This window comes from Phoca vitulina, unplaced genomic scaffold, assembly GCF_004348235.1.
Source record: "Phoca vitulina isolate PV1807 unplaced genomic scaffold, GSC_HSeal_1.0 scaffold5, whole genome shotgun sequence".
In the NCBI taxonomy this organism is placed as follows: domain Eukaryota; kingdom Metazoa; phylum Chordata; class Mammalia; order Carnivora; family Phocidae; genus Phoca; species Phoca vitulina.
Window position 1 is genome coordinate 56,034,071 of NW_022589708.1, and position 16,009 is coordinate 56,050,079.

Here is a 16,009-nt window from a genome sequence, read left to right on the forward strand (position 1 = left end):
GAGGCTAGTGTGATGGTCCAGGTCAAAGGTGGATAGGGAACGGATGGAGGGGATGTGTCATTATTACTCAGAAGTCAGGGATGACTTGTTCACTAGGAATGGCGCCAAAAAACAGACACACACAAAAAAGAAAGACTCAAAGATAAAGCACAGAAATGGGATACTGAAATAGGAATCATTTCTTTTCTCCCCACTGGTGGCCTCAGGTGGATGATGATCCAATCACATTCCCTCACTCCCCTGGCCATGGCTGGCTGACCAGTTGGGGACACCCAATCAAAGCAGGCCCCCTCATGCGCTCTTCCCTTGGAAAGTGGACCCGGGGTCCTGCAAGACGGGTTGAGCTGTGCAGCAGGTTATTCAGGAAGTTTTAGAAAGTTTTAGACAAAGGATTTGAAGATCTACTTTGGGATGTGACAGGAAAAGAGATGTAAGTGGAGAACACAGCATAAAGTTTCTCTGATTTGCCCCACTTGCCTTCATAGCCACTGTCAGAAGAATTAGAAGACCCAGATTCTTGCTTTATATTGGTATAAAAGGTGACTTCAGAGTCAGCGTGGTCATTCCCGAGCGCCCCACTGGCTTCTTCCACACCCCAGTGCTCTGTGTGCTGTTGACTCAGGATGGTGCACTTAATTTTCTCCATTGCTGCTATAATCGTATCTGCAACATAGAAGTGGGCGTTTTCCTGCAGGAAAAAAAAAGTACCTGTTAAAATACTCACAAGCATAGTCCACTGTTTTTCACTGAGGGTGTACTGGATTGAAAAATCAAGAAGCTGTATTTAAGTGGAGTTAATCCATAGAAATATAAATGTTCACTTAACTGAGTGATCACAGGTCATTATATGAAGTATAGCCCATATCTCCCAGACACATAAAATTTACTCCACTGTGACCAACAGACACCCCAAGTTGAATTTCTCGTGATATGAGACCCCGGGTTGGTGGTGGCCCAGGGGTAGACATCAGGCATCAGTCATGGAAAAGTTCCCAGCCGCGCACAGGCACGGACTCGGAGCCCTTCTTAGCTCAGTGCTCCTGCCAGAGGCTGAAATGCAACCACCTATCCGCCAGGCTTCATCAAGTGAAGTTTCCAGATTTAAATCACAACAGCACCATCTAAGGAATCAACATTCTCTGTGGTTTTAAAAAAAGAAAAAAGAAGCTGTGTTCACCTTTTCGACATCGACTGGGAGTAGAAATACCTCTGGAGAGAAGGAATTCGAAAAAGTGGTTCTTCCACTGACTTGAACAGCACCTGCCAATGCAGCAAGTTATTAAAAACGGAGAAAAAAAGTTCAAAGATTCCCTAAGAAAACAAAACAATGCTAGGAAGTGGCTTTTAAATATTGTAGGGTGTTTGTTTGTTTTTGAATTAGCACAATTCTAGAATAAATTAGGATGCCAGAAGAAGACCGATCCTTCTGGTGTTAGGCTTTGCAGACATTGCCTTAATGGGGGTCATTTCTACAAAAACCTATTGGAGCAACTTGGGAGGAATCCTCAGAGAAGGGATGGGAGAGCCAATGGAATGGAGGAGACCGATGAGGTGAAGAGGGCAGAAGGAGAAGAGGATCATGGAAACTACCTAAAGGAGATGGAGAAGCATGAGAAAGAACAGTCTAGAAGCAGGGCCATAAGAATTATGGGATCTCTTCTCCCATGCACTGCAACCGACCCAAAACTTCTTCTTCTTTTTTTTTAATTTTTTAAAAAGATTTTTTTTTTTTATTTGAGAGAAAGAATGAGAGAGAGAGAGAGAGAGAGCATGGGGGGGGAGGGTCAGAGGGAGAAGCAGACTCCCCGCTGAGCAAGGAGCCCGATGAGGGACTCGATCCCAGGACCCCAGGATCATGACCTGAGCCGAAGGCAGATGCTTAACCGACTGAGCCACCCAGGCGCCCCCCAAAACTTCTTGTTTACGGAACTAAACCTGTCTGAAAAAGGCCAGCATTGCTTCTCTAAAATGGTCTTCCTGCAGACAAAAACTAGAAGAAACTGCAGAGGGTAGATTCAGCTGACTCATCCATGCTGCCCCCCCCAAGCCACTCCATTACTGGCAGCGAACACCATCAAAACAAAACGACTCTGGTCATGTGATTTCTTCTTGCAGCATTTAAGGCAAAACATTTCCGTGAGAGCCCCAAGAGCTGAGTTGTTCAAATTAGACCAAAATGCTACAGATGGTTTCAGGATCATACAGCTCTCAGGGTGACGAAGAGCGATGCAAGCAGGATTGCCCAATCCCTTGCCTCTTCTTCAAGAAAGTGACTGTTCCATGAAGAACCTTGAATCTCTGAGCTTCAGAAGCCATCGGGGCGGGCAAACTTTTTCTGAAAAAGACTGGGAAGTAAATACTGTAGGATCTGAGGGCCATCTGTTGCAACTACGCAGTTCTGCCACTGGGGTGAGGGAGGTGCTGTGAGCAACATGCACCGCGCTGTATTTGTAACATCAGGAGGCCAGCCGGAGTTGGCCCACAGGTCATAGTTTTTGGACCCCGAGTATAGACGAAAAGGGACAGAGAAGAGTCAAACTGTGGATTCCAGTTCTAGCTCTCTCTACACCAGCTGGCTGGGCCTCTGCATTGAAATGTCCTCATCCTTCACACTGGGATAGGGAGCTATTAGGAGATTGAAGGAGACCAGGAATGTGAGTGGGCTCTATAAATGAGTAAGTCCTCTGCAAGCAAAAGGATCTGTGGATTTGTTTCTTGGGGCCTCAGGAAATGTTTCTAGGCTGGGGGAGTGGGTGGGTGGCTCTTCCTCTACCATATTATCTAGAAAAGGAATACCATGCTGCTGTCATTGGGACGAAGCAGTCACAGGAAAAATCCCTTGTCTTAGTGGCAAATGCCTATTCTCTGCAATGCTGTCCCACAGTAAAGAAAGACCAGATCGCTGGGGACTTCTTTTTTTAATCCCATGGGCCGCATCCTCCTACCAAGTTTAAGATGGAGTAGTTTTTAAAGGAGGAACTTAGAGAAATTGCTGGGGGTTATTGGCTTAGGACGAAAGGGCCTGGGGTACCTGTTTTCTTTCTGGGAGAAAGATAAAGCTACAGGATAATTTTAAATTGCAGAACCACTTGCTGTAGAGTGTGTCATTTTGCTCAAATTTGGTTCTTATTTCAAAACTAGCCCATTTTAAGATCGTCCAAAATCTGCTATTCTTTTTTTTTTTTAAAGATTTTACTTATTTATTTGACAGAGAGAGAGACACACTGAGAGAGGGAACACAAGCAGGGGGAGTGGGAGAGGGAGAAGCAGGCTTCCCGCTGAGCAGGGAGCCCAATGTGGGGCTCGATCCCAGGACCCTGGGATCATGACCTGAACTGAAGGCAGACGCTTAACGACTGAACCACCCAGCCGCCCCTGGTGAACTATTTTTTTTTAAGATTTTATTTATTCATTAGAGAGAGAGAGAGCACAAGCAGGGGGAGAGGCAGAGGGAGAGGGAGCTGACCTGGGAGCCCGATGTGGGGCTCGATTCCAGGACCCTGGGATCATGACCTAAGCCAAAGGCAGACACTTAACCACTGAGCCACCCAGGAGCCCCCAAAATCTGCTATTCTTAAGCTATGAATAATATGTTAAAGATTGTCATCATCTTCGACTTTTCAAAAGTTTTTCCAATAGAACAAATAAACCCCATAATTTAGGGAAGAGGGAGGACTGGTTGTTGCTAGTAAGAAATAAATAAATACCTACATACAGACACACACACAGGCAGGCAGGCAGCTTTCAAATTGTTTTGAAAGAAAAAAACTTCATTGATTATCTGAACTAGGGTTCTAAGAGAAATATAAATTAATGCAGTGAATATAACATAATGAATATTTTTTTAAAAATTAGAATGTCACAAATTGTAACAGTAACAGATAACTTACTGACTCTTGAGTGGCATTTTGCATGCATTATCTTATTTTAGGAATTCCAGGTTTTTAAGAATATGTGTATTACTTCATAGCAATGGGAGCCCTGGCTTTAATAAAAAAAAAAAAAGAAAGGTTTTGTATAGTCTTTGGGGGAATTGTGATTACTATTTTTAAATCTTACTATTTTCTAGTCACATGCCGTTCAGGGAGAGGTGAGGTGAGTTTATCTCCTAGGAAAGTACTTGTGTAAAATGGAGCCCACTCTGTCTGGAAACACTTTCTCCCACCACACTGAACTGAGGGCGCCCCCAATCCTCTCTCTTGCAGGCAAGTTCATGAGCTGGAAGCTCCTGAAGGCACACACCAGCTCAAAGATGGCATTGATTATCAGCTAAGCTGAGCAAAGATGGCACCTCCTTGCTATCGAAGAACGGAAATACCTGATTTTACCCGGTGTGACCATCCGGGTAGCTGGGCCGGGGACAATAATAGTAAATGAGCTAATGCACCGGCCTCTGATCAAAGTGGAAAGCCATGACTTTTTTCTTATGAGGAAGACAGAAGACAGGCTGTAGACCAAGGCCAGCATGGGAACAGACGGGAATGAGGTAAATTGCCGACGGGAGTTACCTTCATCGGCAGAAGCTGTCAGCTGGGAAGGCTGCAGCAAAGCATGGGCAGCTTCAGGACCAGGAAAGGAGCTTGTGAACAGAGACATCTGAGGAGAGTGTCCTAGGAGCACCGCCTGCTCTTCTGTGGAGGTAAAAGAGAGGTCGCCGCTCTTGTCACCTGAGCCCTGGGCAGAGTCTGCAGGATCCTTCGACAGTGATGTCTCCACCGTGGAGTCCCCAAGAGACAATGGTGAGGGGCCGAGGGGAGAGGCGGTGTTCCCTCCAAAGTGGCTCCCACTGTCCCCCCTTGTCGGCCCCCGGGGGGGCAAATCCTGCAGCTGTTGCTGCTCGCACTGGGGGTTAATCCAGGAAGCTTTGTGCCTCATGAACCTGATGTCTGAGTGGCAAGGGGACTGGTCAGTGTCCAGGAGGCTGGCAGAACCATCAATGTCGCCAGGGTCATTGCCGTCCCTTTCCCACGAGTCCACCGGAGAATCCTGCCGGCCTGTAGACTGTGACACCATCTTCCCAGGCTCAGGGTGGTGTGAGTTCCGCTGTGCTACTGGATTAGGGCCTTGAACTCACCAGGAGGCCAGCCGGGGGGCCAGACAGCTTATCTGCAATGAGCAAAAACCATTCAAGATAAATAAGAACGCAGTCATATTTTTAACTCCAAAATCTTTTGAGGAGAAGAAACAAAAAATAAATAAGTTTGTACTTCACCCTGTACAATACAGTAAATTCCACTTGGATTTACAAGAAATAACTAAACAAACAGATCAATCAATCAATCAATCAATCAGCAATACAACTAGCAGCAGACACAGGAGGCATGACTTTGGGACAGGAAAGGGTTTTCAAGGCATAAAGATAACTGAAGATTGCTTTTTTTTAGGATAAAGTCATATATGCATACTGTTGATAAAACAGATTAAAGTGTAAGGCAGTGGAGCATTATTCCAATAAAATTAAATGTCAAACCCCAAATGGGAATACCATTGGGAAGTAAAGACACATTTTCGTAGTTTCTTAGTTTCTTGTTCCTATTTAGTCTGTGTTTGTATTTCAACAAAGTAGACAAGTGGTATGTGAAATTGAGGACAACCACTAGCACTAAAAACTTTGTTTCATGTAATTTAGATTATAATACTGAATTATAATAGCTATAGAAATTTGTGATTAGCTTATAATATGTAAAGAACACACTGTGAATCTAGGGTTTATCTTTTCTTTTCTTTTTCTTTTTTTTTTTTTTTTAGAGAGAAAGAGAGAAGGAGAGGGGACACAGGGAGAGAGAGAATCTTAAACAGACTCCATTCCCAGCGTGGAGCCCGATACAGGGCTTGACCTCACAACCCTGAGATCATGACCTGAGCCGAAATCAAGAGTCGGCTGCCTAATCGACTGAGCCACCCAGGCGTCTGTTCCAGTTTGCTCACATTGAAGCTCAGTGTTTGGCTCTACTAACTAAGTTATGATTAAAATGTCGAGAGCTACTCCAAAGAGAAGCACTCTGGTCACCATAATCACGGGCCCAGCATGTGTCCTACTGCTCCCACTGTCCTTCACCCTGTGAGGCTCAAGGCAACCTTCAACAGCAAAAGTGAGGTCAGCAAGGGGAAGGCCTAGAGATGGAAGCAGTCGGCTTAGGTGAGCTTAGCTTCAAGAAATGGTGGAGAACAGAGGTACAAGGTGGCGAGCTGAGACTCTGGAGTCAGTTTCAGTGTTTTAAATACTAGTGTTATGTATACAGATGGTTCCCACCTGGCTCCCTGCTCCTGACCTCCCCTGGGACCACAGACTAGCATATCTTACTGCCTTTCCGACCTTCATCCAAGGGACATCGCAAACTAACACATCCAAACAGACCCTAATTTCCCTCAAATCTGCTCCTCCCTGGTTTTCCCATCCCAGGAAACATACCTCCCAGTTGCTGAAACCCAAAATCTAGAAGTGATCTCTGATCCTATCTTTCTGTAGCTCTCCATCTTTAATCCATGAGCAAGTTCATATCCATAGCTACCGCCCTCATCTAAGTTGCCATCTTCTCCCATCCATCTTCTCCTCCCATCTGCCCAGTGGGTCTCCCTGCTTCTACTCTTGACAACTTATAATCAAGAGGTACGCAAAGATCTTTTATAAGCCTACATCAGATGTCAGTCCTCTAATCACCCACCCACCCCCATCCCATCGAATCTGGAATAAAATCCAAAATCCTTACCTTGTCCTTAAGGCATGACATGAGAGTGCAGACCACGCTCACTTATCTCTGTCCACCCCCGATAAGTCCCGACCACACAGCAAACTTTTACGTCCCACAGGCTCTTGCCCACCCTAATGGTGCTCCGCCTGGACCGCTCTTCCCCCAACTGATTGTACGTCTGGCTCCTTTCTGCCTTGTTGCATGCTTTGGTTTATAAATTACTTCCTCAAAGAAGTCTTTCCTAACTACCTCTCTTAAAGTATTTCCCCAGTTACTCGCTATCACATCACCTTGCTTAATTTTCATTATAGTTGCCTCACTTCCTGATATATTTTTACCTCTTCACTGTCATTCCCCTCCACCCCCTCCCTATAAGTCCATGAGAGCAGGGACCTTGTGTGTTCTCAGCCAGATGCAGAGCTGCCTATGGGGGCTCAACAAACTTATGGACTGAATGAGCAAATCCAGCAAAATGGAAATAGTGTCATGAGCTAGAGAGAAGATTTCTGTGATAGATACACCTGTTCTGTTACTCTGGCAGAATTATGCATACAGGGATAGAAGTGAATCCATGTTTCCTAAAGATAGGACATTTTTCTCACCCAACACTTACAAATAGACCAAAGGAAGGTACATGGGAAAACTGTACCACAATTCCTTGGGTTTTCTTGATTTGGGGGCCTTTCTTTCTAGGTCAAACCTTTTGAAGTGACACATACACATAGATAAGATACACATAATACTGCACAGTACTGCATAAGCTCCAAATCACTGCCCACCAAGTATCACGGGCTATGGTGGCGACTGCCAGAATTCATCTGAAGTGCTTCGTCTTCCTTCTCCAAACCTCACATCCACCTGGTACCCCGATTTCTCGTCGCCCATCTTTTCCTCTCCAATAATTTTGGGTGTCATCATTACAAATGGGAACCACGACTGTGTTTTTATGGAATGCCCAAAACACAGAAGCCTAGAGCGAGTGAAGCACACACATGGGCCCAAACCCGCCAATCCCACCTCATGCCCAGAAATGACACTGGTAACCACTTTATCCCTTCTAACCTCTTCCTATGAGTTAACATACATATGTCAGATCAGAAGATGGGACCCATACACATGGGCTCATACTGGACAGAATCTATAATGAACCTTCTTTTTCTCTCAACAAGGTCTTGAGGGTGCTTATCACTCTTCACTATCTTACCATTTTCTATAGTATAAATGTATCAAAATTTACTTAGCCAGACTCCTATTGACGGAAATTTATTTTCAGTTTTTCACTATTATAAAACATACAGCAATGAACATCTTTGTGTTGCTTTTTGTTGATTTTCTCTCACTAGATCTCTTCTCTTACAAGTTCCAATTTTAGTTCTGAGTCCGTGGTTCCTGATAACGTCAGTATTTCTAAGAGAATGAAGCTAGGAGTCATGTTTTATGCTCAATTCTCTACACGTCATAGCTGTTCTTGTGTGGGGGAGATAAGTATAGATGTGAAATCACATAAAAATGCACAGCCTCTAACCAATGGTAAGTAGCAGTGATCCCTGTGTTTTTTAGTTCAAAAAGAATGATGTTATTTATGAGCCTTCCAGATATGGAATTGACTTAACTGCACTGAACAAAACAGACTTTCTTCTCAAAAGTAATTTCAGAAGCAGGTGCTTGCTTCATTTCCTTCTAGAAAGATGTTCTTGTTTCACACAAATAAACAGCAGGCGTTGGCTTTTCTGGGTTATACAATGAGAACATGTTAGAGCTGGAATAGGCCCGTAGAGATTCAAAGCCATGTCTAAGGACCCAGCTGAGTAGTGGCAGAGAGAGGATGACGAGGAGGGTTGGACAGTCATTAAGGAGCAAGAGTTTCTCTGAGAGGGAGACTGTCAGGGGAGAGTAATGATTCGAAACAAAGTCCAGGCCCTGGTCCCCAAGGTCAACATCTCCATTGCTTGATCTTTGGGGCAACAGATAATTCATGAGATACCATCATATCATTGCATTGCTCATTGTCACCTTGCTTGTAGTTTGTTAATTATTCGATTAAACAAATATTTACTGAGCATCTACTACTTGACTGGCATGGCTTTTGTTTTGGAAGCACCGGAGTAAAATAAGCTCCATGATTCCTCCAGTAGTTTATGTTCTGGTAGAGGAGACATGGTGACTAACCCTACACATTCATACATTTCAGTGCTGATAAGCAGGAGGTAATATGGGCCTAAGTGATGGTTGGCGTCTTCCCAAAATGCTCCCGACTATCATAAATGGGGAATCAAAGAGGCTTAGATACAAAGATAAAATCAATTTCCAAAAACATTTTAAAGGAAGAGAAATCAAATTGCAAAGCTTACCGTCATTTCTATTGAGATTTTCCTATTGAGAGTGAGCACGGGCCAGATTACTGGTTAACATATATGCAGGAGCAACGGTCCTAGACAAAAGAGAGACTCCTGGACCGCCCCCCGCCAAGTCATTCTGGATGGGTCTCTGGCCCTCAAAGTCAGTGGTTCTGTCGAGAAGGACTGCATCACGAGGGCAACCTCAGAGCCAGAGTATTGTGGACAACTCAGTTGGGCATGAGCCACCATGACCTCTATAGTGACCTCACAAAAGTCTTTCAGACCATAACCGGCCAGCACTTTGATGGCAGAAGAGCAGCTTTTAGCTGCTAAGACCCCTAACAATCTTATGAATAGGCACAAGCAGGTCAGATTTAGGGTTTTAGATTTTCTCTGCCCCAGCACGAACTACTGATGGAATACATTACTGGGAGTATTAAAGACTCATCTTAAATGTTACCTTCTCAGCAATGGCTCCATGGTCCCCCCATATAAGTCATGGCAACTGCCTCGGCCACGAATTCCTCTCCCCCACCCACCTCTAGTTTTCTTCTTACTCCTTAGCACGAATCCCCATCTTATTTAATCTCAAAGACTAACATCCTCTAGAATGTAAAATCTCTGAGGGTAACTTCTTAAAAAAATTCTACCTGGACACGATTTTGTTCCCAGAATGTAGAACAGGGGCACATAATAGGTGCTCAGCAAATACATCCTTCAAGTGTGAATAAAATGAATGAAAGAATGAACGAACAAACAGTACCTAAGTATGGCTCTGTTGGTTATTTCTGTTGCCCAAGAAAGAAAGTCTAGAATAGATGTCACCCTTTAGAAGAAACTGGAGATCATGACCTAAAATTTCTGTCAACCACTTCCTTAGAATAAAGGAAGTTAGAGAATAGAAATCACAAATAAGAGTTGAAGTGAAAGATAAAATTCATTTATGCCGATTTTCGGGTGGCTTCCTGAGCGTGCTCAATAATAAACAAATGCAAGTGAACAGACAGCGTGTCAGCTATTTGGGGTTAACGCAGTTCCCCAGTCCTCTTCCCATCTTTCCGTATATACTTCCCTTCAAGCTTTGACTTTAAACAGGCTCACATCCCCGAAGGATGGCGACAGACTCACACGATCACTTGTCAAAGAGAAACCATTAAGATGCCCAATCAAGTGACTCCACAGCTTCCACAAAGCCTCCAGGAATCAGAGTAAACCGCCATTTTCATACAGCTGCAATTTCACCACAACACATGCTGAACTCTGTGTTCTGGCACGAGAAGCACCAGGAAGGAAACAGTGCATCGCGGGGACTCCTCTCCAACCAACTTGACCTTTGAAATGACACCTAATTTTGAAGGTCTGCTGTCGAAAGAACCCAGAGGAAGGACAGAAAGCAATTATGACAAATGGGTGTGGTGAGAAGGGGAAGACCCAACAAAGGCAAAGACCAAGGAACATAGATATTTTGCCTAAGAAAATTGCAAGGTTGCCCAAGATACACAGATGACTAACGTCCTGTGGTCACTGCGTATGTCACACTTACCACTCTCATTCTACACGATGATAACATGAAATATTTCAGGTTTTAGTATGCTGATTTGGGAACTGAAATAAAGAACGTTACGGGACTTGCCCAAAGCCTCAGCATGAATAACTACCGGAAGTAGAACAAAAAACAAGTCTGACACCTGATCCAAAGCTCCTTCCACTGATATTTATTTGTGCCGTAAATATTAGGATAATTGCAATTTCATTGGCAAAGTAATTTTAAGAATTTTCCCATGAGATCTGTCACAAAACAAAGGATTAAAAACCACACCACTATATTTGATTCCATGTTTTTAGAACACCGTGCCCAGAATTTTATTATTATACCTACTTATAAAAAAACAAACAAAATCATTGTACATACATCTCCAGTATGGGACTATTTATTTATAAACCTTATATGTGCACAGCTATTCTAATATATTGTGTAACTTAAAAATTCATGAAAATAGCACTCTGTTCTTCCTTTCCAATAAATCATCTTGTATCCTAAAGGTACATACCACCACTCAAATAAGTAAAACCTTCTCTATATAAAAACAATAATGAATAAAAAATTACCTATCCATGAATATTAGACAACCGGATAAGACTTACAAAAATATTAATACAAACATTTACGCTAAGTAAGGGTAGGTACCTACCCTTGAATGATGGCGAGGTTCCCATGTTTGAGTAAAATAAAATGGGGATCCATGTCAGAAAACAGTCTGGCAGTTCCTCAAATGGTTCAACATACAGTTATCATTTGACCTGGCAATTCCACTCCCGGGTATATACCTGAGAGAATGAAAGCAGATGTTCACACAAGCACATGTGCACAAATGTGAATGGCAGCATTATTCACAATAGCCAAAAAGTGGAAACCACCCAAATGTCCATCAACTGATGGATGGGTAAGCAAAGTGTGTGACCACCAGAGAATGCAGTATTATTTGGCCACAATTAGAAGTGATGTATTAAGACATGCTGCGGTGTGGGTGAGCCCTGAAAACATTATACTAAGTGAAACAACCAGTCACAAAAGATATTTCATATTGATAGATGTTTTTTTATGAAACGTCCAGAATAGGGAAATCCATAGAGACAGAACATAGATTAGTGGTGTTTCGGGGGAAGGAGAGAGAATGAGAACATAAAGAGTGATAACTAAAGGGTACAGGGTACCTTTTTGAGGATCTAAATGTTCTAAAATCAACTGTGGAAAGGATGACACGTATCTGTGAATATACTAAAACCACTGAACTGTACACTTTAAAAGTGCATTTTTTTTAAAGATTTATTTATTTGAGCGGGAGGAGGAAGGGGCAGAGGCAGAGGGACAGAGAATCCCAAGCAGACCCCAAGCTGAGCATGGAGCCTGAGGTGGGGCTCGATCCCACGACCCTGAGATCACAACCTGAGCTGAAACCAAGAGTCGGAGTCTTCACCAACTTAGCCATCCAGGTGCCACTGAACTGTATGCTTTAAATGGCTGGATTGCATGTTATGTGAATTCTATCTCTATCTCAATAATGCTGTCCAAAAAAATGAAATGGGAAGAAGTTCCCATCTCCCTTCAAAAAGGCGTAGGAAGCCTAGAGAGTGCTCGAATCGCACGGGCTCCGGGGTCGGGGGTTCAGAAGAGCTCCGGCTGTAAGTCAGGCTGCAAACACAGGTGCTGAAAGCTAAGGGGGAAATAGAGCGTAGATAAAGGGAATACAGAATAGAGGTGCCTAAAGTCGGTACGGAGAAGAGAGGGGAAGTAGAAGTGAAATTGCCACAACTGAATTATCTGGAAAAAGGAAAGAGAAAAAAACAAAAACCAAGGGCTGGTAAAGACAACATCATGAGCATGATGGCAACCAGCACCTGGGCACCGGTCGCCGGACCCTACAGGGCAGTCCAGACATCCACCCTCATCTTCAAACCAGGGCTGTAAGGGAGGTTCTGCTGGTCCCAATTTATAGATGGGAAACAAAGTCAACACAGTTAAGTATTGTGCTTCTGTGTGATTAAGAGCCTATCTTTGAGAAATATATACAGATGTATGTAGAAATCATTGATGGAATTTCTGACATCCGCTTTAAAATAATCCAGTAGGAAGTGCCAGCCGGGGATATGGATGAAAGCCAATTGGTCATGTTGATAATTTGATAATTGTTGAAAATGGGAGGAGGGTACATGTACTATTTCCTCTACTTTTTTTTTTTTTTTAAGATTTTTTATTTATTTTTTAATGGAGAGAGAGACAGTGAGAGAGGGAACACAAGCAGGGAGAGTGGGAGATATTCCCTCTACTTTTAAGTTTGAAATTTTCCATAAGCAAACTCCCTAGGTAAAGTAAAAAAAACAAAAAACAAAAATAAAAACAAAAGTAGGGGCGCCTGGGTGCTCAGTCAGTTAAGCATCTAACTTTTGATTTTGGCTGAGGTCGTGATCTCAGGGTTGTGAGATGGAGCCCAGGGTCGTGAGATCGAGCCCCAGGCCAGGCTCCACACTAGGCATGGAGTCTGTTTGAAATTCTCTCTCTCCCTCTGCCCGTCCCCCAACCCCTACCTTGCATACATGTGTGCCCTCTCTCTCTCTCTCAAAAAAAAAAGTTTAAAAAAACAAATTAAAAAAAAAGAAAAATTCCATCGACAGATAAATGGATAAAGATGTGATACACATACACACACACACACAATGGAATATTACTCAGCCATCAAAAAAAATGAAATCTTGCCATTTGCAACAATGTGGATGGAACTAGAGGGTATTATGCTAAGCGAAATAAGTCAATCAGAGAAAGACAATTATCATATGATCTCACTGACATGTGGAATTTAAGAAACAAAACAGAGGATCATAGGGGAAGAGAGGAAAAAATAAAACAAGAGGGAGACAAACCATAAGAGACTCTTAATCATAGGAAACAAACTGAGGGTTGCTGGAGGGGATGGGGGTGGGGGGATGAGGTAACTGGGTGACGGACATTAAGGAGGGCATGGGATCTAATGAGCACTGGGTATTATATAAGACTGATGAATCACTGAACTCTACCTCTGGAACAAATAATACATTATATGTTAATTAACTGAATTTAAATTAAAAAAAATAATAAAATGAAATAAAAATTTTTTAAATTTTTAAAATTTTTTAAATTAAAAAAAAGAAAAAATTTCGACACCGCTATATCTGTCCATGTATCCCTGAGTTACCTCTCTGACCTTCTCTACTACCTCTCCATCCCTACACCTCTATACCCTTCTGCACCCCTACACCCCTCTATACTCTTCTACTTGCACTCCCTTCTTTATTCAAATTTCCCTTTGGAATGAGACTTTCTTCATCACCCTTTTTAAAACTGCATCCCTAAGGTGTACGCTATCCTCGTTTACTGCCCTATTTTTTTTTTTCCCAGAGCACTCTTCTTCTATTATCTTAGCCATCGTTATCAGTTCATAACTAACACTTACATGGCATTTACTATGTGTCTGACACTGTTCTAGATTTTCTACACACACACGCACTTGATCCTTCTAACAATCTATGAGGTAGATATAACAACACTAGAACCCGAGGCACCGCTTGTAACTGGAGTGTTTCACATCCAGGCAGTCTTGCTCCCAAGTTCACATTCTTACCTGTGACAGCACAGGGATAAAGGAGAGACCTTTAAATCTCACAGATCCAAACATCTCTCCAGAATATCAAAACTGATCAAGCACGAAGGGGCTGCCGACAATGTCAGTGACATGCTCATGCTTACCTCCCTGGGCCCAAATCTCCACAGGGACCAAGAGTTTAAACTAAGAATGAGACCAAAACCAACAAACAAAAAACACATTTTATATATGTCATAGGACAGTTCAAATGATTCGACGACAGCCATATTGCTTAAAATACCCTTAAAATGTGCATAAACAAAAGTTCAACTCTCCTGACCTACCATATTTAAAATAGCCATCCCTCGAGCTGGCTTCTAAGAAAAATCTCCAAATAAAGAAGGAGAGAATAGGGAAGTACGTTACATGTATTTCCTGGACAGTTGTTTTCTGACCCACTACAGATTGCTGAAATAAAAGAATGTGGAAGAGTTTAAGGCCACCCCGCCCTCCAGTCTTCAGCTCCTGAAATCAAGAAGACAAAAGCATCTGCTGGTCCTGGGTGCTTTTCAACCTGACCTGCCCCCCCTAAAACTTTGAGGTCTAATTTACATTTATCTCTTTTAATAAGCGTAAAACTAAGGATCCAAGAACAGAACTAAAGTATTTTCTCAAAGTAATTTCCAAACATTAATTGTTGGGCAGATCACATTTAAGTGTGTAGATTATTTCGGCTTTTTCTCCTTTGTCATTTTCCAGCCTACATTGAAGATGACAAAAACACTTGCCTCTGAAACTTCCTTTTACATAATGGAAGTGTTTCTCTTTCACAGTTCACACTTCATGTTCCAGTGAGAAATAAAACATTCATTCAATATAGTATTATTATGACTATTTTGTGGATGAGAAAACTGAGGTCCAGGAAAAGGAAGTAAAGTGAAGACCACACAGCAACTCAACAGCAAGCTCAGCACTGGGACATGGAACCTTGCTCCAGAACCCCAATCTCACCATCATGCTGCCTGTATGTATGGGATAAAACACAGTGCAGAAGTTAAGAAAAAAACACCAGGGTCCCAATCAAATATAATTTTTATGTCAATCTGAGAAATTCCTCACTTACTACCTGTGTGACCTTGGGTAAGGCACTTAACCTCTCTGTGCTTCAGTTTCTTTACAGATTGTTGTGAGAACTAAATGAATTCTCAGTCTGGCACACAATATTCAATAAAAGTTAGCTTTATCATCACCATCAGTGTTATTTTATAAAAACTTACAGTTCAGTATACAACAGCACAACTAAGGAGAGCTAGTTTTATTTCCCAACTTCATAAATGAGTCACCTCTCAACTCCTTTTAATTAAAATGAAAAACCAGTCAGAGAGTTTGGTGACATTGACATGCTTACCTTATTTATCTTTTTAGAAAAGATATATACAATATAACATACAGGCATTAGGATTGCTCATGTTTATAATGGCTGGAAAGTTGGACATGCTTATTTAAAAAGAACTGCTTAAATTGTAACAGTAACACCACCAACCTTGTGACTCTTTCCTTTCCATATTAGAAATATGAATCTAAATTTAGTAACAAGGGAAACTATTTAAATTTGGCAATGCTATTATTTGTGTGCCCTCAGACAGGTGGGGAAAACCTGTTAGCAAGCAATGGTACTCTTTCTTTAGCTCTTTACTATCTTCCTCTAAAGATCATTCGAATGAAAAATGCTTATTCTTGCATATTTATCCTTGGCTCTGACAGAGTCTTCCCCAATCAGAAAACAAGAACTCCAACTTCAGAAAGCCAACAATGTTTTCAGAGTTAAATGGTCTCATGAAGAGCATGTCAAATAATGAAA

General features: G+C 42.4%; 1 protein-coding gene across 7 annotated transcripts in view; it reads right to left on the reverse strand.

Moving 5' to 3' along the window:
- RUBCNL (rubicon like autophagy enhancer) overlaps positions 1–16,009 on the reverse strand; it is a 40,503-nt gene that overhangs the window by 19,820 nt on the left and 4,674 nt on the right. For 3 of the 7 annotated variants that reach the window (XM_032403008.1, XM_032403009.1, XM_032403006.1), the window contains 4 exons: positions 11,224–11,359; positions 4,509–5,106; positions 1,178–1,260; positions 478–688 (listed from right to left, as the gene is read on the reverse strand). In XM_032403008.1, the coding sequence (XP_032258899.1) occupies positions 478–688; positions 1,178–1,260; positions 4,509–5,013 (799 nt within the window). In that variant the 5' untranslated portion in view covers positions 5,014–5,106; positions 11,224–11,359. Of the gene's footprint in view, positions 1–477; positions 689–1,177; positions 1,261–4,508; positions 5,107–6,710; positions 7,030–11,223; positions 11,812–16,009 lie in introns of those variants that run through there. The other 4 variants (XM_032403011.1, XM_032403010.1, XM_032403007.1 and 1 more) reach the window with 3 other exon arrangements.